The 25,187-nt window shown below is 43.4% G+C and overlaps 1 protein-coding gene across 3 annotated transcripts in view; it reads right to left on the bottom strand.

Moving 5' to 3' along the window:
- The window catches only part of Cnst (consortin, connexin sorting protein), an 84,442-nt gene that overhangs the window by 26,420 nt on the left and 32,835 nt on the right, over positions 1-25,187 (bottom strand). For 2 of the 3 annotated variants that reach the window (XM_048436461.3, XM_048436463.3), the window contains exons 2-4: positions 21,234-21,663; positions 6,706-6,893; positions 64-94 (exon numbers count right to left, since the gene is read on the bottom strand). In XM_048436461.3, the coding sequence (XP_048292418.3) occupies positions 64-94; positions 6,706-6,893; positions 21,234-21,663 (649 nt within the window). The remainder of the gene's footprint in view (positions 1-63; positions 95-6,705; positions 6,894-21,233; positions 21,664-25,187) is intronic. The other variant, XM_048436462.3, reaches the window with a different exon arrangement.

The raw sequence follows: 25,187 nt of genomic DNA on the forward strand, positions 1-25,187 counted from the left end.
ATAATAATAAGATGGGTTCCTCAAGCCTTCTATAAATTTCTGTCTGTAGTTAAGAAAGGATACAGTCCTCTTCCTGGAAATAGGTCTCAGCTACCTATAAAGACAAAAGAAGAAATTAATATTTGAGTGAAAGGACAAACTTGGGAGCCAGCAAGATTCTGAAAGGTTGCTTTGATAGATTGCTAACAAAAACACTTTTGCCCCATTCAAAGTTCAGAGGACTTTGTAGGCGCAGGACACAATCCTCTGGTCTCCGTCAGCAACTGTGCACAGGCACTCCCCCGTCCAGGCCACCACACCCTTCTAGTCTAGCTTGAGTGATAACAAGCATCACCTAGTCCCTAAGGTTTGATTCTTTCTTTTTTTTTAAATATTTATTTATTTATTATGTATACAATATTCTGTCTGTGTGTATGCCTGCAGGCCAGAAGAGGGCGCCAGACCTCATTACAGATGGTTGTGAGCCACCATGTGGTTGCTGGGAATTGAACTCAGGACCTTTTGAAGAGCAGGCAATGCTCTTAACCTCTGAGCCATCTCTCCAGCCCCCTAAAGTTTGATTCTTAAGGAGAGCGGAAAGTTAAAGATTTACAAAGATACAACAGGGGTGAAAAGGTTAAAAAAATTATTCTGTTTGTTTGTTTGTTTATTTATTTTGTTTTTTGAGATAGGGTTTCTCTGTGTAGCTTCAGAGACTATCCTGGAACTCACTCTGCAGACCATGCTGGCCTCAATCTCATAGAGATCCACCTGCCTCAGCCTCCCGAGTGCTGGGATTAAAGGTGTGCGCCACTATGCACGGCCAGACCCCTTATTATTTTTTGACTCAAGGTGCCTCATTGGACTTGGGGCTCACCAATTGGCTAGACGGACTGGCCAGTTAGCTCTGGAGTTAGCTCTGGCCTTGTGTTTTTACACAGAGGCTGGGAGTCCAGACTCAGGTTCTCATGCTTACACAGCAGCCACTTTCCCATCTGAACCATCACTTCAGTCCTGTTGATTTTTTGAGACAAGATCTCTTGTAGCACAGGCTAGCCTGGAATTCATTATGTAGCCAAGGATGACGTTGAAGTGCAGATCTTTTGGCTTTACTTTCTGAGTGCTAATCATAGACCCAGTGCTGTATTGCTGTTTTTGAAAAGGCCAAGCTAACTCGGTGATAGTGCTTGCCCCCAGCATGCTCCAGGCTCTGAATCTATTTCCTAGCACCATAAACATAGCTTGGGGATGTAGCTCAGTGGCAGTATGCTTGCCTACTGTGGGTGGGGACCTGGGTTCAATTCCCAGCACAACAAAAGTGAGCGAGAACGAGGGCAAATGAAATGTCAACAGTTGGACATGCGCAATGCCACACTTAGACCAAACACTAGAGACATTAGTTCCAGGAGCTGATGCCAGAAAAGGTTTCTCATAAACTACTTTCCTTCTAAAAGGTCTTCAAAACAAAACAAAACAAAACTGAACCAGGCACGCACCTTAACCTCAGATACTGAGGATAAGGCAAAACAACAACTTAATCCCATGAGTTTAGGACCAGCCTGGACAGAAAGCCCTGTCACAAACAAACGCAATTAATTAAATTAATTAATTAGTTAAGAATTTATTTGATTAGAAATCTCTGAACTCCTAAAATGTCTCCACTATATTTCTGATCCTCAGTCTCACACTTGTTACCTTCCTACATCCGGCCTGGTCTTGTAATCATCACGTGTGCTGTGGCATCGATTTTCCTCTAAATGTTCCCGGATCCAAGAGTATATCATCTAGCAAGTGTCTTTATCTTAGACTCAAGAATGTACAAAAGTGAGTAAAATAGTACTTTAAACTTTAGAAGCAACATTTAATTCCACATATCCAACTTTCCCCATCCTTCCTATGCTGCTAGTGGCCGGGGAACAGAAGCAGGTCAGTTCTGGGGCACGATGGCCTCTGCTCTCCGTGGGGAAATGACTGGGGAAATGACGTGTACCTCTGCTCTCTGAGGGGAAATGACGTGTACCTCTGCTCTCTGTGGGGAAATGACATGTACCTCTGCTCTCTGTGGGGAAATGGCGTGTACTGACACACTCTTCACGTGCTGGAGCGCTGAGCTTCATGTTAAGCCGGTCCCCAAGCTCACACTCTGCAGCTACCATACTTGCAGATGAAGAGGGAAATGCATCAATTCCTTGTCTTCCCACTGAATAAGATTTTAAATACTTTCGTTTGGTGCTGGCACTTTAAGTAATTGTGTTACCATAAAGTCCAAATTTGCCTTTTCTCTAATAAGCAGCAACCTTTGCTGTGGATTTCAAAACGGCCTCGTAGGGCTCTGAGAAACGGGGTGACAGCAGTGCTGATGCCACAGAGAAATGCAGCAATAACATCTTAAGGAAATAATGCATGCTCTGTGTTCAAACAACTATACAGGCCAGGAAGGGAGCTGGTGGGAGAGCACTCGCCTGGCACGGTTCAAGGCCCTGCGTCAACACACAGCACAGGAAAATAAGTAATAAAAGATAACTGTACTCTGTGGTGATTATCTCAGCTCTGTGCCCTGCAATGCCACAATGACAACTACTTTTTAGGAGTTCTCACCACTGTTTATATGTGTGTATGGACTTTTTGGTTGAGAAGCAGAATTTTAAGGAGTAAGCAGACCCGTTGCATATTCTGTGTGTCCACATATAGATTATATTTTTATATCTGAAAAAAAAAGCTAAGAGTTTTTTTTTAGGACCTTGATGATAAAGTGTTTATGACCAAGACCAGTAAGTGCTAAACAATTGATAAAGTTTGGCATAACTTGTGATATGTAAAATATTCGACGTAAATATTATTTTATATTACACTACATTGCTTTTACATTAGTTACTCTGTATGTGTGCATGTGTGGAGATCAGAGGATGGTTTGAGGAGTTGGTTTCTCTCTTCCACCATCAGAGTTCTGGGAACTGGCTCAGGTTTGCTGACAACACCTTTGTGTGCTGAGCCATCGAGACAGACTGCTTTACACTTTCAGAACAGTGTCTACAAAGTCCTCTAAGTTTCTAGTAAAAAAATAAATAAATAAAGGATTTCATTTGTAGATCCATATCTCTATTTTCTAGGGACCTGCCAGTACAGAGAACAATAAGGTACTTGTTAAACTTAAATAACTTTAAATACTCAAAGAGTACAAAAAGGTCTAGATTGTCTTTCAATACATTCAGGTTCAGCAGTATGCAGAAACAAAGAAATGACCAGAGAGTCTGTCCCAAGATCTGATCTGCTGGGAGCAGTACCAACTGCCCTCCTGGGATGCAGCTGTCACCTTCAAATTTCCCTTCACCTAGACCAGCAGTTCTCAACCTACAGGTGGAGATATCAGATGTCAGGCCCTGAAGCAGGAATATTCTCAGTCTGAGAGCGAGTCTGGCAGGAATCAGGGTTGAGAGGTAACAGGCACAGGTCACAGGAAGTCATGGTGAGGGCTTTGCTTGACTTTTATATGAATGAGAAGAGTTGTCACTGGAAGGCCCTGAGCAGTGAAGTGACAGGGTCTAAGATGTGCTTTATCTAAGTCACGGTAACTTCCAGGTAGAAGAGGAAAATCTAAACAACACTAGAGTAAATGCAGGGAGGTTTGCACAGTGAGGAAGTTCAGATGGGATTCGATGAAGGGACACACTGGCTATTACAGAGGAAGGGCCCGTGGGAGGGCTCTGCAGGTCCAAGTGCCTGCCGTGTAAGCCTGACAGCCTGAGTTTGAGCCCTGGAACCCATGCAGGGATTGTCCTCAGACCTCCATATGTATATGGTGGCATTCACTTCGCATCCCCTCATACACATATATGCCATAATAAAATTAATTCGAAATAGTTAAATAGAGAAAGCATTTGAACATGTACAAACCATAATGAGAAAACTACAAACATTTGTCAAAATGTTTACAACTGATGAATGTAGGCGAAAGGCACGAGGTGATGGACTGGGAATTACTAAAATGAATGAAACCACTTCCACACCTCTCCGCTGTGTCTCCTGGGAAGTGACAGGGTCTTCTGTATTCTGCACAGAGGTGATGGCCTCAGCTGATTCCTGTTTGTAGCTACTCGGCAGGGACTTCACAAGCAGTCTGCACTGGTGACAGTGAGGACCGAGTTGTGTGGTGTAGTAGTCGTAGGCTTTTACTGTGTACCTACCAAACACTGCATTGCATGCTCATGTTCATTAACGCAATTCATCTTCCACCAGCCTGGTCATGGTAAAGAAGCCAAAGCCACACAGCTCAGCAAAAGCCTCTCTACTCACCGAGCTCGCTCCGAGCATGCAGACTGCAGGGATGTGGAGGAACGGCAGTTAGAGGGCTAGGACACATGTGCTTCTGGGAAAGGGGCAGAGTTTTTCAGTGAAATAGAAGCAGATAATCTTTAGGTCCAGTCAAAATTATTATTGTCTTTCAGACTCAAATGGGGCTTTTCTTTCCGGCCTAATTTGCCCCTGCCCAAGGTCACCTGCCATAGAAAAGAACCTTCTGAATTCTAATGCAACTGTGGCTTAAGGATAGAAACTCCATAAAAAGATGTCTGCCTTGCTATTTCCATTTTTATCTTAAATATTCTTTCCCCGACATTTTACTGAAATTCTTCAGCGGAGTTCAGACCACAGGGAAACCAAAATACTTTACCCCTGACTTGGCAATGACAGTCACACTGTCACATTCACTTTCTCTTCTATCACTCAGGAACAAGGAGTCTCCTATATAACCCATAACCTAAACATCCTTAGGAAAAAATGAGGCTTGGGGCTTGAGAGAAGCTCTGAGGCGAAGGGTGGCTTCAAGTACTGGTACACACGATGGGCAGATCAAAATGTTCTGCAACTCCAGCTTCAGGGGATCCAACACCTTCTTCTGGTCTCCAAGAGCGCGCGCGCACACACACACACTTAAAAAAAGCTTTTAAAAATGATGCTTTACTACAACGGTATTTAAATGCAGCCCATATCCAAACTTCTTCAGGTTATTTTAAACATGAATGCATCCCATCTGATAGCAAATTCTAGTACTGGTGTTGAGGAACACGATGAGAGCAAATGGCAGTAAGGAGGATAAAACAGCTGGGAACACTTCTTACAAACTGGGTTCCACTGCGCGAATGTCACAAAGGGAGGGCTGCCTGGGTGAGGTGGTCTTCAGTGATGGCAAGTCGGTAATGTTTTAGAGGCTAGACAGCAAGCCTTAACAGTCATACAGCAGATGATATAAATCTGTAAAAATATACAACCTGGTGCCTTGGAACAAAACATATTTTACTTAAAAATATTATGACTGCTTACTGCAACAGTTGAAGCAGAAGTAAATGAGAGGAAAAGCTAAGGCCAGGGCTGTAGCTCAGTTTTGAGTGCTGGCTCAGTCAGCCCTGGACTTGATCCCTCGCACCGAGTGCTGGCTCAGTCAGCCCTGGACTTGATTCCTCGCACTGAGTGCTTGCTCAGCCCTGAACTAGGTCCCTCACATCACATAAACCACGCATGTTGGTTCATGACGGGAATCACATCACTTGAGGGGAGGAGGGCTTGAGCTACACAGCTAGGATACAAGAAACACCATCTCAAAAACAAAACAAAAAACAAAAGGAAAACAAACAAAAGCCTTCCTCTAATCCCAAGTACCAATTATTTCCATTTTAACTGCAAATAAAATGCAAATCACAAATATTTAAATTTTTCCCAAGTGATCTCATTTGTTGAGAAGGCTGCTGTCCTCAAGGCCTCCTCTCTCCACATTCTCCACATTCAACACATCCCACCTCCCAATCTTCAGAAGATTCTGTTTCCAGATGTAAAGTTGCACTCTGGGTATTGCAATGTCACTAGGTAGCTGAGTGCCTACAATTATCCCCAGACTCACAAGACAGCAAGAACAGCAACACCCACCCCAGTGCAAGACAACAACAGCAGCAGCAGCCACCCTCCAGCAAAGGCATTCTCAGTGACAATGGCTTCTGCCTCTTTCCAACTGTGATTTCCCAGCCATGTCGTCACACCCTTGGCTGTGATTGCTCATTTTTCTTGTAAAACTCTTTAAAATTGACACATGTGGGTGTTTTGCCTGCATGATTTATGTCTGTACACCTCGTGTGTATTTGATGCCTGCAGGGGCCAGAGGGTGCTGGGATTCCTTGGAACTGGAGTTTCAGACAGTTGTGAGCTGCCCTGTGCATGCTGGGAATTGAACCAAGTCCTCTGGGAGCGCAGCCAGTGCTTTTAGCCGTTCCAGCACCCGCTCACCCTGAAGCTCCCTTCAAGAGCTGCCTTCTTTTCTCTGTTGCTGACTGGGCCAAGTTAACTGCTGAACCTTAGACTTGTCCACTCTACAGCACAAAACCCCACACTTGTGTCTACGTACTTATTTCTCCCATCTCACCATGGCTCTCCTTAGACCACGCCTTAGGAAATCTTTGTTCCTTCAGTGGCTAGCAGGCCTCTTGGCATCCTGTTGGACCTTACTAAACTCTTGCCATATTGATTCCTCCTATCCTTAGCGGAGCCACCAAATAAAGGCATTGGCTACTCTCCAAACGACAAATCATCCAGGACACAGTGTGTCTACCTCCCAGAAGAGGCCAGACTTTCTACCGGCCATGCATTAGGGTCAACAGTGGGTGGAGAGGTCAGCTTTTCGATGCCTCCAGACACTGGCAGCAGCGCTGGTGAGGCTGAGAACACAGGGTGTGGTCTTACCTGGTGGAGAAAGAGGGGCAGTGCTCTGGAGTCCATCTGCTCCACCTCTCCTCGGATCAGCGAGAAGAGCGGCTGCAGTGCTGGCGCTGGAGCTTTTGGGGGTTCATTTGCGTTCACTCCGGCAGCCTCCTCACCAACAGCCTGCAGCTCTGCATTCACTGTCTGCATTAAAGGTACGGCAGCTCCTACTGGACAGGAAGGAAATGACTGCATCAGGCTAGACCCTGTCATGGAGGAATGTTTTTTAACTATCACTTCCACGGACGAGAAAATGTTCAAGTAAACTAACCACATGGGGGAAAAAACCAGAAACCATATACGACTTTCCTCCTCCATTGAGCAATTTGTGCTTTGCTGTTGCTAGGAGCCCTGACGGAGCCATTTCTGCAGAACTAGAACTGAGTATCAGTGAGAAGGAGCTGAGAAGACAGGGAGCTCCGTACTCAAGGGTTTGCTTTACAAGCATGAAAACCCAAGTCAATGCCCAGAAGTCACATAAAAAAAAGTCGGGCATGGTAGTACACACTGGTAATCCCCCTGTTGGAGAGACAGGTGGACTCCTGAAGGCTTGCTGGCCAGCCAGCCTACCCCTTGATGAGGTTCAACCTAGTAAGAGACTGTTCAAGAAAAAAAAAAAATGATGGTATCTGAGGGCTAACATTTAATATTGTCCTCAAGCCTCAATTTGGACATACACACACACACACACACACACACACACACACACACACAAAATTGTGAACTTCAGAGATGTATAACCCACACCTCTATTTTACCTCTTGAGACAATGTTCCCTACTCAGACAGAGCCCATAAGGCAAAGAGCTTTGGACAAGGAAGGAGCCAGGGCCTAGTTACTGCATTATTTTTCAGGTGATCTTCCAGATTAGAATATTACTCACTGTAAATGGAGATAAGTTCTCGGCTCTCTCCTAGATCTGATCAACTAAAACAGTCAAGATCCTCACAGAGATTCTGAGGATTAAGAAACGCACAGAGTGCCAGGCTCGGTGGCACACATCTGTAATCCCATCAGTTGGCAAGCAGAAGATGCAAGATCTGAGGATCCATGCTATCTTGAGCTACACAAGGAGTTTGAAGCCAGACTGGGCTACAGCAGAATCTGTCTCTAAAGAACAGTCATACTGAAGAGCTAGATATACGAAAATACCTGAGGCTTGCTGGCCTCCCATCTAGCCAACAAGCCTTGGGTTCAAAGAGAGACTGTCGTAGTTAGGTTTACCACTGCTGTGATGGAACATCATGACCAAAAGCAAGCTGCAGGGGAAGGGCTGATTTGGCTTATGCTTCCCTATCATCAATGAAGGAACTCAGAACAGGACCTAAATCAGGCAGGGACCTAAAAGCAGGAGTTGATGTAGAGACTACGGAGGGGTGCTGCTTACTAATTTGCTCTTCATGGCTTACTCAGCCTGCTTTCTTATAGAACCTGGGACCACCGGTTGAGGGATGGCACTACCCACAACAGGCTGGACCCTCCCACATCAATCACTAATTTAGAAAATATCCCACAGTCTTGCCTATGGCCCGATCATATGGAGGGATTTTCTCAATTGGAATTCCCTCCTCTCTGATAACTCTAGCTTGTATCAAGTTGGCATAAAAGAAACCTGCACAGAAAGAAACGCAGTCTCAAAATCTCTCTCTCTCTCTCTCTCTCTCTCTCTGTTTCTCTCTCCCTATATATAATATAAAATAATAAGGTAGACAGCAATTGAGGAAGATACTGACATACATAATAGACCTCAACAAATACACATTCATGCAAAATAAACAATAACATTTGTTTAAAAGAAAGAAATGTAAGGCAGTGGGTGTTGTTTAATGGTGTAAGGCCTAGGACTCCATCCTTTGCACAGAAAAAAAAAAAAGAGGAGGAAGGAGGAGAATTTAAATGCCATTGTTCGGATAAGTGTGAACAATTGTTTTAAAACCCGAAAATGAGGCTATTTTCCCTAACCCCAGGAGAAATGCTTTCCAGTTCCCTTGCATCAAACATGGAAGGTTTCCTGGCAGGGAAACAGACTTTTGCAGGAAGAGTTAGTTTCATAGCATTTCCACATAGTGGGTTTTTGTTTTTAGTTCTGCCAAAAGTTTTCAGCAGAGGTCTACCATGACTTATATAATCATGCTACTAAACAAGGACATACTCTATCTGAGGGACATATAAAGGAGACATTAATATTCTAACTACATGGAGTTATATTTAAAATATGCCCTTACTGGCTTCATGCCATCAACAGGACAAAGAATTTATATTAGAAAACTATCTGCCAGGCATGGTGGCGCATGCCTTTAATAATACCAGCAGAGGAGGAGGCACAGGCAGGGGGATCTCTGTGAGTTCCAGGACAACCAGGGCTTACACAGAGAAACTCTGTCTTGAAAAATCAAGAGAGAGAGAGAGAGAGAGAGACAGACAGACAGACAGACAGAAAGATCAAACTATCTGTTGCCAAAATGGATACTCTGGAAGTCAGGCAGTCTGTAGTTCTGCCAAGTTACTTAAACTCCGATTCCCTAGCTTTGTCTTGATTTCTCTGCAGCACAGGGGAGAAAGCATCTACCTTCTAAGATGACGTGAGCACTATGTGAGCTGGTAAGAACCGCTGGGCAAAGTGAGGTGTGCTCCCCACTCACATGGTCATTTAACAGACAGGTTTACCTCTGAGACTGGCTTCTTCTTTTATTTCTTTCTTTCTTTCCTTCCTTCCTTCCTTCCTTCCTTCCTTCCTTCCTTCCTTCCTTCCTTCCTTTCTTTCTCTCTTAAAGAAAATATGTGCAGGCAAAGGCTACTAAAGGCTAATATAGCATCCCTAATGTTGCAGCGAATAACAGAAATGGTCACAACTATGCTGGAAGTCAGACAGGGTGGCGCTCTCCGGTGGTCTCAGCATTTGGAGGAGGCAGGAGAGCAGTTCAAGGTCGTCCTTTACTACATAGGAAATTTAAATCCACACTGGGCTACATGAGAGATGTTCCCCCAAAATACAGGAATAACAAACAAAAACAGACACACAGAGAGTCACACGGAAGAGTTAAACACTTAGTTTGAACACAAGTGGACTCCCCATATAGTAATATGTGATTGCCTTTCAGCTTGGCTTCTTCTGTTTAGTCAGGACTCAAGTTTCCTTCACGTCCTCCCATAGCTTCAGATCTCATTTCTTCTCAGCGCTGAATAATCCTTCAAGAGCTTGTTTTATCAGGGAAACAGTTACGAAGAGAATCACTGGCATAGTCGCAGACTTACGGACTAACACAATGTGAGCCTGCACCTCTCCACTGTACTAACTGACTCTATAATAGCTGCTGAGCTTTCACACTGCAATATGGAAGCTCAGTTGTCCATGTGTCTTTCAAGGTAATTCTGATATTGCTCCTTTTAATGATGCCCTATGAGTCTTATAAATGCTTTGCTTTTAGTAGATTAATTATGCTTTGTGAATTATCACTAAATTTCTTTGTGGTACATAAAAATTTTCTGGTGAAAACACATTTCTAGTTAACCAAGAAAATCAAAACATAATCTGCCACATGCAATTTCCCCTTCACTATAACGTCTCATTCAGTATAAATAAATCTCTCTGCTGCTGTGCATGAATCCAGATGCCGAGAGACGAGAAACTCTATTTACCTCCCTCTGCAAAACCACGTGAGTTTTAGTTAAAACACCCACCAAGCAACTCGGTGATACTATTTATACATTTTGCAGATGACAGGCAGATTCATAAGCCCTAATTTAACTTAACACCTGTCAACTTTATTAAGCTCCGACACAAAGACTACAGTTCAACATTTGTCTGTTAACGTTTCATGTAGCATTTATACTTGATTTTAGCAGAATTCTAAGAAACCATTGTAGTCGATTTAAAAAAAATGATTTGTAACAACTTTGGGGCAGAGACTGGGCAGCTTATCTTGACTGAATTTATTCAGTTCTGTGTCTCATTCAGCTTAGAGCCTTAGCCTAATGGGTGTCAAGAGGCACCCTGCAGAACCCCTTGATACCCTTTAACAGTTTTTGTTTTCAAATGCTCAGACTGCCTCCAGGTAGCAGGCTCCTTCAGTAATCTGCCATCTGTGACGCGGCTGTTTGGCTCCAGGCTGGGGAAAGTGTGGCTGGATCAAGGCAAAAACCTTGAGTATGAAATGTTATCACCGACAAAGAGACCTAAAGGAAGCCGGCAATGACAAGGTAGACAGGAGGTGGAATTCCGAGAATTAGGGTTTCAAAGCAAACAGGCAGAGAGGCTGTCCCACTCTTCCTTCTATCTAACCTGTCTTTATTACCTGAAGGACGGTCTTTGTTTACCTAATTAGGAACCCCTCCAGAGCAGGAAAGTGGCAGGTATTGTTGAAAATATTGTCAGAAAGTCAAATGGTCATAAAATGACTTCTGAAACCATAGGAGGAGAGAAGCAGGAATAAAGTTACCCCTGAGAAACCAGGGCGTTTGAGAGTGCTTGGGTAATTGGCAAACTACAAAGCCACCCCCAGGTGTTGGGAAAGATAAATGCTTAGAGGAACTGAGGAGACCTTGGGCTTCACCTCTATGAACTCCATGGTTCCTGCACGGAGCAGGGAGTGAGAGCTGAGGCAGAACCACAAACAGCTTGTTAGCGGAGAGCCTAGAGCCAAGCTGCACAGCCCTGGGGAGGAAACCCAGCTAACCAAACTATGAAGTGCCACCCTCTGCTCCCCAGAGACACTGCCATCACAGGGCTCACCAGGTCCAGCATTCAGTAACCAAAACCTCAGAGTGTACAAAGAAAGAGCACAGAATGGCCTGCGTAAGGAGAGACATCAAATGGCGGAGAACTTCCTGGAGGAAGACTAAACATCAGACCTACCAAAGAATTTAAGTTAACAATCTCCAAAATGCTCAAAAATTTAAGGAAGTTATGAACAAAACACGAAGGGAAAAAACAAGAAAGAACTCAAAGGGAGACTGTGCAAGAGGCAAGGGAATTAGCGCTTCCTGCACATCCACACTCTGTTTGGGTGACTTGAGTTTTGAAATAGGCGGTAGTGAAGACTAAGCGCATTAAGAATATAATTAATGCCACTGAATGAACAGAACCATTTGGACAATGAGTGGTTAGCAGAGCAAATTTATGTTTGCAGCAATAAAAATAGTAAAAGAAAAGGAATACTTTCAGTGCTATGATTTTGCTATGATTCTCTGAGCCACTGTGGAATTTACTCTTCACACTGCTGCACCCAAAAATGCTGTGACCATCTTGGCCATGATCTTGCAGACCGATCAGGTGGAAGCATAACTTCTAACGGACGTGAAAACAGAGAGAGAGCTTTCCATCCAAATGCTGTAGTCACTGTCTAAACACACAGAAGTAGTCTCAGCTCTAGGAAGATAATCCGAAACAGTCTTCCGGCCTGACCCGGGGTCAAAGGGATGTATATGTAATTAGGGCATAATTACCACTTGCTCCATGGCTGGGTCTCCTCCCATGCCCTCAGGCCACAGCCTGAGCCACTGCAGGGTTGTGGTGAAGCCACTGGGCTGAGGTCATGCTATCCTATTAACACGATAATAAAGTAATTAATGATAAAGAATAAAGGAGACGACACATATGGTGTTCCCAGGCACTGGAGCTGTCACCAGGCCTTATTTTAGATAGCATCTTTTGTTACTGTTCGTTTTGAAACAGGATCTCACCAGGGAGCTACAGCTGGTCTGGGACTCACTACTTAACCCAGGAAGGCCTTAAACTCATGGGTAACCCCCTTGCCTGCTTCTCCTAAGTGCTGGGATTGCAAGCATGAACCGTCGTGCCAGCTTTAGGTGGCAATTTAAACATGACTGTCCACATTTAGGACTGTTTTGATGTCGCAAAGGGCCCTTTTCCTGAGCAAAAGTTCAAGCCTTTTTATGGCTTGTTTGCTTTGCAGAGCACTTAAAGAGAATGGGCTCTAATTAAAATCTTCAACAGGTCATTTTGCGCTGCAGCCTAGATCTACCTTAGTATACTTCCTTCAGCTAGGCTAGTCTTGAATTTAAAAGATACTTTTTCCTTTCAAATACAGCGCTCCTTACATCGGACACATCATCCTGAACTCAGTGTTTAGTGGATTTGAGAAAGCATTTCACAAAATGAACATTATGAAGACTCGAAGGGGATTTAGCATTTAGCAAATGCCAGTCAATGAGAGAGTTCATGGCCTTGTCTCTTAAGTCCTTAACCCTGCAGGGGTGGGGGGATTGGGAGTTTAAAGCAGGTGCCCCCCCCCACAGCTGTACCCATCCCCCCACAGCGCTCTCTAGGCTTCCCTCCAGTTTTGTCACTTTCTAGAGCTTGCTGCAGGCAGTTTGCATTCCGTATTCATGGCACAATTAGTACACACAAATATTGCCAGGAATTAGACTCTAAATTATGTAGAACATGCCAATTAGCACCAATGTTGGGAATCTCTAATTTTCCTCTTAGACGTTTGATTAGCTGCTCAATACTCCAACAGGTCTTATTAAACCTAAAAATATGCAAGGGGCTTGCTTTGCCCAAGCATGCAACTCGTTATGCAAACTCTTAAGCCTTAAATTAATAAGTTCTTTAAGTCCTTGTCCACAAACAACTCAAGTGCCAAGGTTTCATGTGAAATTAAAACAGAGTTTTTCAAATCTGGCACGTGACTTGGTTAATATCAAAATGGCTAAGTTCCACCATATCATCAAGTCCATTCCAAGAAAACTAAACTCATCAGCTGCCAAATACAAAATGTTTCAGGGTTCTCTAGGATACATAAAGGTGAACAAGATGCTAAGAATTTAAGACCTTATACAGAAGTATATACAGAAAGGATGTAAGTAAAGGCACTCGTGAGCAAGCATGGAGACTTGAGTTCAATCCCCAAACTCCACGTACAGGTGGAAGAAGAGAACTGAGCCACGAAGTCCTCTGATATACATATGGGCACTGTCTGCACCTGTAATAAGTGAACTTTAAAAGGTAAATGAACTTCCTAGGTGAGCAATTCTTTGCAGAAGAAGGGAGAGAGACTAATTCCCTGAGGAAACAATCTGAAAAATCTCTTAAAATGATTCTCTGTTTTAGTCTATAATTCTCTGAAAGCTCCTGACAATGGATTATCTTTGGAATAACAAAATCAAATTTGTTATTTGATTTAGAAGATTTAGAAAGCTAAGAGTTAAGTCTGAAGAAAAGTAAAGAGAAACACATGTAACAGCACTCTACACAGTCTAGAGAAAATGTGTTACATTGGACTGTCCTTTAGCAGGAACCTTTACATTTGTGGGGCTATGGGCTACATCCTGTTTCTTCAAATCACTAACCCACCTACACACTGCCTCCATATTCTTTTCTAAAATAGTTTTACTGAACTGTAATTTACATGGCTTACAATTCATCTGTTCAAATATAGAATTCAACAGTTTTACTATCTAGCTAATGTTGTCTACTGTGGAGAGTCCATATTTGTGGCTTCTCTCATTAAGCATAACCAATGCTTTCAATATTCATCCTGTGGCTTGTATCAGTGCTTCATTTTTAGTGCCAAGCGATGTTCTGTTGTATGTATATGTACCTTGATTTGTGTGGCTCTTTCCAGTGTTCACTCATGTGCTTTTCTCCCTCCCCCTTCCCTCCTTCTTCCCTCCCTCCCTCTCTCCTTCCTTCCTTCCTTTTTTACAATTAGAGTCAAGTATGCTGAATAACCATTTAAAAAAATAACACAGACAAGAAACTTTTAATCAAATGTGTTTTGACTTATGATGGATACCTGGAAGCAACTATCTTAAACAAATGAAAACAAGACAATATCTTTTTGTAGAGATCATGATTCAGTAAAAACCTGGAGTAAAGAAAGAGAAAACAAAGGAGATACTGTAACATTGCGCATTTACTGTGGTCATCCACGCCTGCAGTCAATCCCAGCAGTTGGGAAGAGCAGTCAGGTAGATTTCCGTGAGTTTCCATGTAGCCAGTCTGAGCTACGTGATGAGTAGCCTGGGACAGCACACTCTCTCCTTCGCTCTGGGTTACTCTGACATCCTTCACCCTCATCCTCATCTCCCCTGGCCTAGCTCAGCTTAGACGTCACTTCCTCCTGGAAGCTTCCACAGCTCTCCCTGGACATTTCAGTCCACTACTAACGGCATGCTTGACTCTGTCAGGAGCTCCTCTGCTAGACTGCCCCTGTTTGTTTCTTAGTTCTCTCACCCAAATATAAGAAACTGAAAGGCAGGCTCAGCAGCAGCTGAAGAGCGCATGGAATACAAAACTCAACAAATACCTGCTGACTAAGTAGTCCTCTATGGTTCTATAAATTAATGGAATGACAATATTTATAAAGTACAAGACTTTGTTGCTATGTAAAGCATTATCATTGCGCTGGTGTAGGAAATCCTTCTGTTTATGTGTTGCTTTCATTGGTTAATGAATAATGAAACTGCCCTGACCTTTTGATAGGGCAGAACTTAGGTAGGTGGGGAAGACAGAACTGAAAAATAAAGCTGCATAAAGATAAAAAATACACAGAGAATCTTGATACTGTATGCTATTATGCTCTCTTTAAATTGTTTAAATGCTGAGGAAAGAGCAACGACTGCTAAAAGATATTTGTTTATAAATGCTGCTAAACTAATCCAAGACAGATATGTTAAAAATACCTTGACTTCTGAATTTGGATCTAAGGATATGATACTTTGAAAAGGAGGTTCTTCTTTTGTTTTCACAGAGGATGAGACCCTGTGGATTGCTTCTATCCCAATATGGTATGATAGACCACGTCCTCCTGAAAGGTTGCTGTGAACACCCTCAAGAAATTACTTCACTCAACTGCCAACTGAGATAAACCTGGCAGACAGGTTTTAACATGAAAGACCTGATTAACAGCGCCCCTATACAGCAGAAAGAAGTTTGGAGAGAAATAACTACGTCCATATTCCCAAATATTGTTTATAAATGTTCTTTTACATTTAAAGGGGGATATGATATAGATATGAATAATTTCATTGGTATGGATTTTAAGGTCAATTTTGTTATATGTATATATATTTCTGATCTTGACTGATGTATTGTGATTGTGTAGTTCATTTTAAAAATGTAATGTATAATTAAAAATATAGGTTGTTAATGGATAATCATCGATAATAGTCAAGCTTAAAGTAATGTTAGTCTGATTTTCTAGAAGTGCATAGATATATTTCAGATAGACATTCACATCTTTCAAAGACTACAGAACATGGCATTTAATGTTTTAATAACTTAAGACTTTTCATGACAATGAGACACGTCTGCTCCTGGCAGCACCAATCTACTTCAAGAGGAAGATGGGCATTGAAGAGGCTCCTTATGGAGTTGGTTAGCCATTTGGGCAAGAAACAGCTCTTGCCTGGACTGTTATATAAACGGGACACAGAGAACCCGCAGAGAGAGGACTGCTGAACTTGCCTAAAGGTGAGATGATCTTTCGGGGTTCCTGATTCATGAAAGAGTCTGTGAGACATTCTGCAGGACACAGCAGATAGTGACTAAATTGCCTTTGAAATTTCCTGCTTCATGGAAATGTCTCTGGATATTATGGGCCTAAATGCCAAAGATGGGTGCCCCAACGATACAGAGGAACTTTGGGTGACTGGCCAAGCAGCGAGATGTCTCTGTCATTTCTAGAGTTTTGGAAGTTGCTTACTTCTTGTTTACTTAGGTAATATATCCTTCTGGAGTCTTTGATGGAGCTGAAGAATGGATAGTCATAGTTATAGTTTTCCATTATTATGATAAAGATATAGTTATAAATATTGTGACTGTAATTCTTGTTTGATAACTATTTTGTTATACATAATTTTACTATGTTAAAATGAAAGCCTTTCTTTTTTGTTTAAACAGAAAAAGGGGAAATGATGGAGGAGGGTTATCTGTCTATTGTGTTATTTTCATTGGTCAATAAAGAGACTGCCTTGGACCTTTGATATGACAGAAAATTAGGTAGGCGGAGTAAACAGAATAGAATGCTGGGAAGAAGGGAAGTGAGGCAGATGCCATGGAGCCAGCCACCAGGTCAGACATGCTGAATCTTTCCCGGTAAGCCACACCTCGTGGTGTGATACAGATTAATAGAAATGGGTTAATATCAAGATATGAGAGTTAGTCAGTAACTAACTCTCTAGAGATAATGGGCCAGGCAGTGCTTAAATGAATACAATTTGTGTGTTATTATTTCTGGGGCTAAGCTAGCTGTGCGGGAGCCAGGCAGGATGAAAAGCAGGCCTGCCCGCAACTCCTCACTACATGCTGGGAGGAAGAAAGGCGGAGTAAGAGAGATGCCATGGATCCTCTGCCTGAGATAAACACTGGTTAGAATCCTGCCAGTAAGCCATTGCCACATGACGATACACAGATTAATAGAAATGGGTTAAATCAAGATGTGAGAGTTAGCCAATAAGAGGCTAGAGCTAATGGGCCAAGCAGTGATTTAATTAATACAGTTTCTGTGTGATTATTTCAGTTTTGGGCAGCCAGGACAAACAAGCAGCCCTCTCCCTCCACGCAACATTGTGCCTTAATTAAAACATTTTCAGGGGTTGCAGAATAAAGTCTCCCCAAAATGATTATGTCCTGATTCCATGAATCTGTACATTCCTCATGTTACACAGAGGACAGAGCAGCCGGTGGGTGTCAGGCTGCTCATTAGTTGTCTCTGAACAGGGAGGTTGCTCTGGATCACCTTGTGGGGCCTGTGGGACCATGGGGGCCCTTAAATAACCTAAGACGTGGGCAGCAGAGTTGAAGCAGCATGTGCGAGACCTCTACAAGCCATCGCTGGCTGGAAAGATGGAGGAAGACAGCAACACACTGGGCAAGAAGCTGGAAGAATGTAGTTGGCTGACAGTCTCACTTTAGCCCAGAGGGCAAGGGCAGACCTCTCATTCTTTCTTCCTTCCTTTCTTTCTTCCTTCCTTCCTTCTTTCCTTCCTTTCTTTCCTTCTTTCCTTCCTTCTTTTCTTCCTCTTTCTGAGACAAGGCTGATGATGAATAAAATGGCTGTCACACAAGACAAGCATGAGGACCAGAATGTGGGTCCCCAGAACCCATATGTGACTTGAGCAGACACTGGCTTTGGTGTCCAGTTAGAAAAGTTCTTCTCTAGCCAAAGTCAGACACAGAAGATGCAACTGGGAGTCCATATTTTATGGCACCACCAGTTGTTATTTTAGACATCAGTAACATGCCGGTGTGTACCTTCTACCTAACACTAAACATAGGACAAGGTCCCAGGTTCAATTCTCAGTACCACAGAGAGAGAGAGAGAGAAACTCCAGGACTTAAGAGAAGCACAGACAGGCAGACTCACAGTCAGATTTATTTCTTAATTGTAAACTCCCTAAGAGATATCACCCAAAGAACATTCTGTGACACACAAGCACTTGTCTTCTGGCCGCTGGAAGCACAGACTATTGTCCCAAGGACAAAGCCTCAGGATGTGCAGTGTCAGCTTCCTTGTAGATAAGCAGAGACAAGGAAGGAACTGAGTTCCCATCTCAGATCGCAAAGGTAGCATCAGGCAGAGCACAGCCTCAAACCCAGAGCTCTCCTAACTCTACCGGCCTGACTCCAGGCTGCAGATCCTTTCCAGGTTTACTCTCCCCCCAGCTTCCATCCCTTCTTGTCTTGGACCAGCTGATACATTGTGAAGCGCAAAAGTAAAGCAAGATAAGGTGCTGCACGTGGCAGCTCCATCTAGAAGAGGCTTCCTTCCTCAGTCTCCACCTCTGCTCTGGCTGCTTCCTGAGCTGTTTTGCCGAATGCGTAGATACCATGGTGACGAGGGCTGAGTAAACACCAAATGTTGTTATGGCAATCTTTAGACACTTAATCTGGACTTGTCTGCTAAGTCATACGAAATTTATGAGCCATTGATCGCCAGGGGCTGAGGAACAGGAGAAATGGGGAGTGACTGCTAATGGGTGTATAGTTTCTTTTACAGGATCCAATACTGATGATGGCTGCACAGTTCTGTGGCTATAATTAAACCACTGTGCCGTATGCTTTAAAAGGCAAACTTTGTGGCTTGTTAATTATATCTCCGTCTTAACAACTTGCTATTATAAAGAAACCAGACATTAATAAATGTTGGCGAAGAGACAGAAACTGCACCTCTCCCATGTTTTGTGGGGATACAAACTGGTGGATCCACATTGGAGAACAGTTTGCCACTTAAACAGAACGCTACCTGTCATGCAGAACCACCTCCCATTGATAAAGAGAGAAATAAAAACATGGTCGTAGAGGCACCACAGTAGACAAAAGTGTAATAACCAGCATGCTCACCAGTGCAGACACGGATGCCTGAGAAATGTGCTCTGCTCATCCATGCAATGGAGCATTTTGGTCATAAAGAGGAAGGGAGTATAAATATATATTACAACCCGAGCGAACCAGGGAAATGTATCATACGAAAGAAACCAGCAAGAAAGAGCATCTCCTGTATGACTCCACTAACAACAGTATGTCCAGAGAGGACAAAGCTACACAGAAAAAAAAAAAAATAGCTGGGCGGTGGTGGCGCACACCTTTAATCCCAGCACTCGGGAGGCAGAGGCAGGCGGATCTCTGTGAGTTTGAGGCCAGCTTGGTCTACAAGAGCTAGTTCCAGGACAGGCTCCAAAGCTATAGAGAAACCCTGTCTCGAAAAACTAAAACAAACAAACAAAAAAATTAGCAGTTGCCTACAAGTGGGATGGCCCTAAGAAAATGACTGCTAACAGGTATGGGGTTTATTGAGGTTTCTGGCTAGCTCTACAGTCAGCTGATCTGGAACTCGTTATGTAACCAAGGTTGACAGTTCTACTTCTCGCTCGCAAAAGCTGGGATTAGAGGTATGAGCCACCATTCCCAGACAGGCTTTGGTTCTTAAAGGCAGCACTCTGTCTCTCAGACTGGAAAGACAGAGTCAGTATGCCTTGATTTTTATGTATACAATAAGTCAATTTAATGCATACAGCACTGTGTATATCGTATGTTTACCATCACATCTTTTGCAAAAAATATATTCATACCCCTTAACCAAAATTATATGTTTTAAGTTAACACGGAAAAAACAAAAGAACATGAACAGTCAAATTATGAGTTATCTTTGCTAGAGCCAAATTATGAGTTATTTCATTAAATAAGGAACAATTAACAGGCACATGTGTGTACAGGTATATACGTGCAGCTCTGTGCATACAGAGGTTGATAGGCCGGAAGTTAAGGCTGGGTGCTTTCCACAATCAGTCTCTACTTTATCTATCGAAGCAGGGTCTCTCACTGAACCCAGAGTTTGCCCACCAGCTGGTCTGTATGGCCAGCTTGCCCAGGAATCCTTTCTCTACCTACCTAATAACACAGGGATTCATGTAGCCCACCAGACCAGCCCAATACTATGTGGGTGCCAAGAAGCTGAACGCTGGGGGCTGGAGAGATGGCTCAGTGGTTAACAGCAATGGCAGCTCTTCCGGAGGACCTGAGTTCAATTCCCAGCACCCACATGGCAGCTCACACTGTTTGTAACTCCAGTTCCAGGGGATTCGACATGCTCATACAACATATGCAGGCAAAAAATCCAGTGCACATAAAGTAAAAAAAAACAAAATTTAAAAAAGAAAACAATGAAAATAAAGCAATCTGAATGCTGGCTCTTGTGTTTGTTCAGCAAGGACTTCATCTACCGAGCTGCCACATACAGTGTTCATATCTATGGGACTCAGCCCCACAGTTTTATAGTTTACTCTAAAGTTTAAAACTACAAAGGAAACCCAGGATACAGAGTAGCTACATTTCTTAGCAGCCAAAGGAAAAGAGAGCAGAAGGGAGGAGGAGACACTTGTGTAATTCACTAGGCCTCTTGCGAACACGGCTGGCCTGGGGACAGTGGGTTCCAGAAAGGACTTCCAACCGATAGCATGCCAGCACTGCCATGTTCCTGACTAAACAAAACAACAACAACCAAACAAGAAAAACCCAACCAACCAACCAAACAAACAAACAAGCAAATGAAAACAGGCCCCAAACCACCAGAGATTCCCACGAGTACCTGGTGAGCCAGACAAGAAACTCCACAGCTGTACTCTTACCTGCCAAACTATATTCTGAAGAAAAATCTGAATTACTTTGTGACCAAAGACATGCAGATGTCAAAATCAGGTGCCTCACTCAACACTGGTACAAGACATGAGTTGGTATAGGTTCACGGATACTGCTCACCTACAGGGCGAGGCAGAAAGAGTCCATCCGAAGTCATACTAGCACAGACCATCACAGGCCAGAGACCAAGGCCACGGTGATGAGAAGGAAAGTTAAAGGGCAGCAGACAACCGTGGGCTTTATACAGGAAGTAGACTAAATCGCTATGATTCAGCTGCAGACTATGACTTTGTAAAGAAGCACACAGTGGGACCTACAGATGCTGCTGCAAACAAGACGAAAAGAAGAAGAACAAGTAGAAATGTTGATTTTCTTAGAGGACAGTAAGATAAATTGAAGGCCTTACCTGGAGGTACGTTCTTAGGGGTGCCTCTTTTGGCTCTTGGACTTCTTTTCCCAGGTGTTTTTTTGTCCTGTCCCAAGGAAAACTGGTCATCTTTGGGCCCTTCATATGGAGTGTGCTCTGCGGTCTCACCCGGGGCCACCTCGCAGTTGGACAGGCAGCTTTCATTATTGTTGAGACTGTCCTGGTCAAACACCGTGGCTCTTCCCATTGCACTGCCACTGCCGGTCAGAGCTGCAGGCCCGTCCCGGTCAAGCTGATTCTCATTTTCATCTGAGGCAGAAGGCAAGGGTGTCACTCTCCTTTCCGCGCTGTCACCCGGATGACATCCATCTTGCGGTTCTATCTGAAGACTGGATGCAGGAGAGTCGCTGTCATCCATTAGCGCATCTTTTGTGGAACTGTTTAAAATTTCATCAAAGTCCTTCCATGCCTACAAAGACAAAAGGATAAAGGTTACTTCATTCTGTGGCCTCTGGGGAAGCATGCGGCTTAGTTTCCCGCTCCTTTAGATTTCACTGACGTCAGGAAAGGAATGAGCTCCATTCCTCCCCCTTCACCCGCAGCCTCATCCGAGTCTCACCAGCTCTGCATGTCAGTACCCTGGCTCTCCCGGTCGCTCTCATGCTTAGGATGTCCCACTAAACCAGAGTATAAAGGCTGCCTGCACACTGTGCTTCCTAGATGCTCTGGTTGGTTCTCAACGTGCATGGGGCTGGGGCTGCTGACTTGAGGAAAGGAATTCCTGGCTATGCATGTTGTCTGCTAACACCAATCACTCATGCTATCCCTGGACATGAGCCAGGAAAGTAGGAGCCAGCGGTGCAAGTACATCTTTAGCTAAACAGCAGCAACATTTACAAATGAAAACAAGGGAAGCCATATCGTTTGTTTATTTATTTATTTTCTAAAAAGGCGCATGGGGGAAGATTCACCACAGGTATTCACTCAGCTGGTTCACTACACCTTCTTTTACCTTCCAAGAACAAGCACTGGGCCCTCCGAGGCGGACCTTACAATTTCCAACAAAATCATTTTAAATGATCACGTTTTCAAAAGAGAGGGCGGAAATAATTAACTCCAGGCTATTTAATGTGGAGCTTAGGGACACAGTTAACAGTCCCAAGAACTTGGGAGGCTGAGGCAGGAGAATGGTTTGACCCTAGGGATCTGAGGTCAGCCTGAACATGAGAACAGGCCTCGAAACACAAGCCAAAGAGATGACAAAAGATCAAAAGTCAGTTAGTCATCAGCCATCCTTTATCTAATCATTCAAAGGTACATTTTGAGGGGAAGAATGCCAGCCAGATTACTTATGCTTGCTTAGAATTATTTCTGGGTTTGAGCCAACTATTCCAACAATTCTGATAGAAAAAAAATCCCCCACCCCTTAGGTAATAGTACCTTAAAAAAATCTTCAAATAGGTAAGCAGAAATTCTTATTCATTAAAAAAATACATAAATAGGTGCTGGAGAGATACTTCTGGGGTTGAGAGCACTCACTGCTCTTGCAGAGGACTCAGGAGCAATCCCTGGCACCCACACGGAAGCTCACAATTATCTGTATCCCCAGTTCTAGGAGATCCAGGGCTCTCTCCGGGCCTTTGCAGGCACCAGGCACAGCTAGATGCACAGCCATGCAGGCAACACATACATAAGATAAAAACATTTGAAATAGAGCCAGTTGGTGATGGACAGCTTTAATTCTAGCACTTGGGAGGCAGGGGCACGTAGATCTCTGTGAGTTTGAGGTCAGCCTGATCCACAAAGCGAGTTCCAAGACAGCCAGGACTATGACACAGAGAAACCCTGTCTCAAAAAAAACAAAATAAATAAGGATATAAATAAATAAAATCTAAAAGAAAAACAAACAAACAAAAGTATGCAAATAAAGTACAATTCTCTTTAAAATACACAAGCAAAGTCAGGCAGTGGTGGCACATACCTTCAATCTCAGCATTTGGGAGGGAGAGGCAAGTGGGTCTCTGAGTTTGAGGTCAGCTTGGTCTACAAAGAGAGTTCCAGGATGGCCAAGACTTCACAAAGAAACACAGTTTATAAAAAATAAAACTAACAACAACAAAAAAAAACCTAAAAACAAAAAACAGCAAACGAAACCAAAGCAACTACAACGAAACATAAACAAGGGCTGAGGATGTAGGGCAGTTGGTAGAGTGCTTGCCTAGAGGTGAGAAGTCCTGGTTGGATCCCTAGACCTACAGATTGGACAGAGCAGCACATCCCAGTCATCCCAGTACTTGGGAGGCAGAGGGAGGCAAATCAGAAATTTACTGTCCTTCTCAGCTATGGAGCAAGTCAGAGGCCAGACTGGGTTCATGAAACTCATCTCAAAAATATATATACACAGATATATCATACACATAAACATATATATCACATATATGCACACAAAGGTCTACAATATTAATTCTATACAAATGTATTTCATATTTGTAACATATTTTGTGGCTGAGATGTATTATTTCATATATAAGGGCATTCTTAGAAAACATAAAAATGTTTAAATCTGGCTGGTTTCATTTTCCCTAAAACATGCACAGCAGGTCTCTACTGATCTACTACTGGGTTTTTATTTTTTGTTTTTTTTTTTGTTTGTTTGTTTGTTTTTTATGAGACAGGGTCTCTCTGCATAGCCTTGGCTGCCTAGAACTCACTCTGTGGACCAGGCTGACCTTGAACTCACAGAGATATGATTGCCTCTGCCTCCTGAGTGCTGGGATTAAGGGCATGCACCTTTATACCTGAACTTCTAGTTCTACTTTAAGTAGCCTGAGCTGCTTTCTAATTAAGACCATCAGCAGGTACTATAGCAAGTTTGCAGTCTGAGTACAGGGTTTTCTCTTCTAACTGTATGAGCCCCAGAGGCTGGCCACACACCAAGGAGACCTAAGACAGAAGAAACAGAGCAGCTGAGGGAGCCCTTACTGTGGCAGACACTTCACATGTCTGACCTCTGGTCTTCACAATAAGACTACACAGAAGTATTCACCTTATGTTTGAAATGGAGAAATAAAATACTAAGGTCATAATCCTGGAACAGAGCAGAGTTGGACCTGAAACTCTGTCTTCCTGGTTCAGGTCCTATGAAGTTCAATACAATGGCTGAGGACAGAGGCACACCTAGGTTCAAACTGCATCCTTGCCATTTTATAAGTCATGTGGAAAACAGTAGGTGAGTTACCTAGCGACCACACTCCCTTTTCTCGTCTGTATGACTATAGGACTGTAGAGAACCTGTCTCAAAGGGTTGCGATTTCTTCTGTTCTTGGTGATGCCAGAGATTAAACCCAGGACTCTCATAGGTGAATGTATCACTAATAAACTACACGCTTCCAGCCATTCTTCACTTTACACACTTAGTGTCTTTGTGTGTACACATGCATGCACACCTGACTGCCTATTTCTCTATATGAGCTGTGTGTGACACAACACATGTATGAAGGTCAGAGAATAACTTGCGGACGTTGGCTCTCTCCTTCCATCATGTGGGTCCTGGGCAGTGAGCTCCTGTCATTAGGCTGAATCACGTTTATCCACCCATCATCGTTCTGCTCTTAACTTTTTTGAACTTTCATTTGAGACATGATATTGCCAAGTTGCCCAGGCAGACTTCAGATGTGCTATGAGTCCTGGCTAGCCTTGAACTCATGATGCTAATGCTCCGCCTTCTGGTATGTTATCTATGACACCTGGCAAACGGCCATTTGTGATGTTTAGGTAACAGGACAGGTAAGGCACTTCAGTGGGTCCTTGGTCCACACAGCAGATGTTTAGTAAACGTCACTTCCCAAGCGGACTCACAAGCATTACACTCTAGTGGTTGACTCGGGATGCTCGGCCTTACTGTATATACAGAAACAGCTTTCCAAACATTCTAGAAATGACCAGGCTCTGGACGATAAACAATGCTAACTGGCTTCACTATAGAATACTGAG

The sequence above is a fragment of the Myodes glareolus genome, chromosome 5, assembly GCF_982192425.1.
Source record: "Myodes glareolus chromosome 5, mMyoGla1.1, whole genome shotgun sequence".
In the NCBI taxonomy this organism is placed as follows: Eukaryota; Metazoa; Chordata; class Mammalia; order Rodentia; family Cricetidae; genus Myodes; species Myodes glareolus.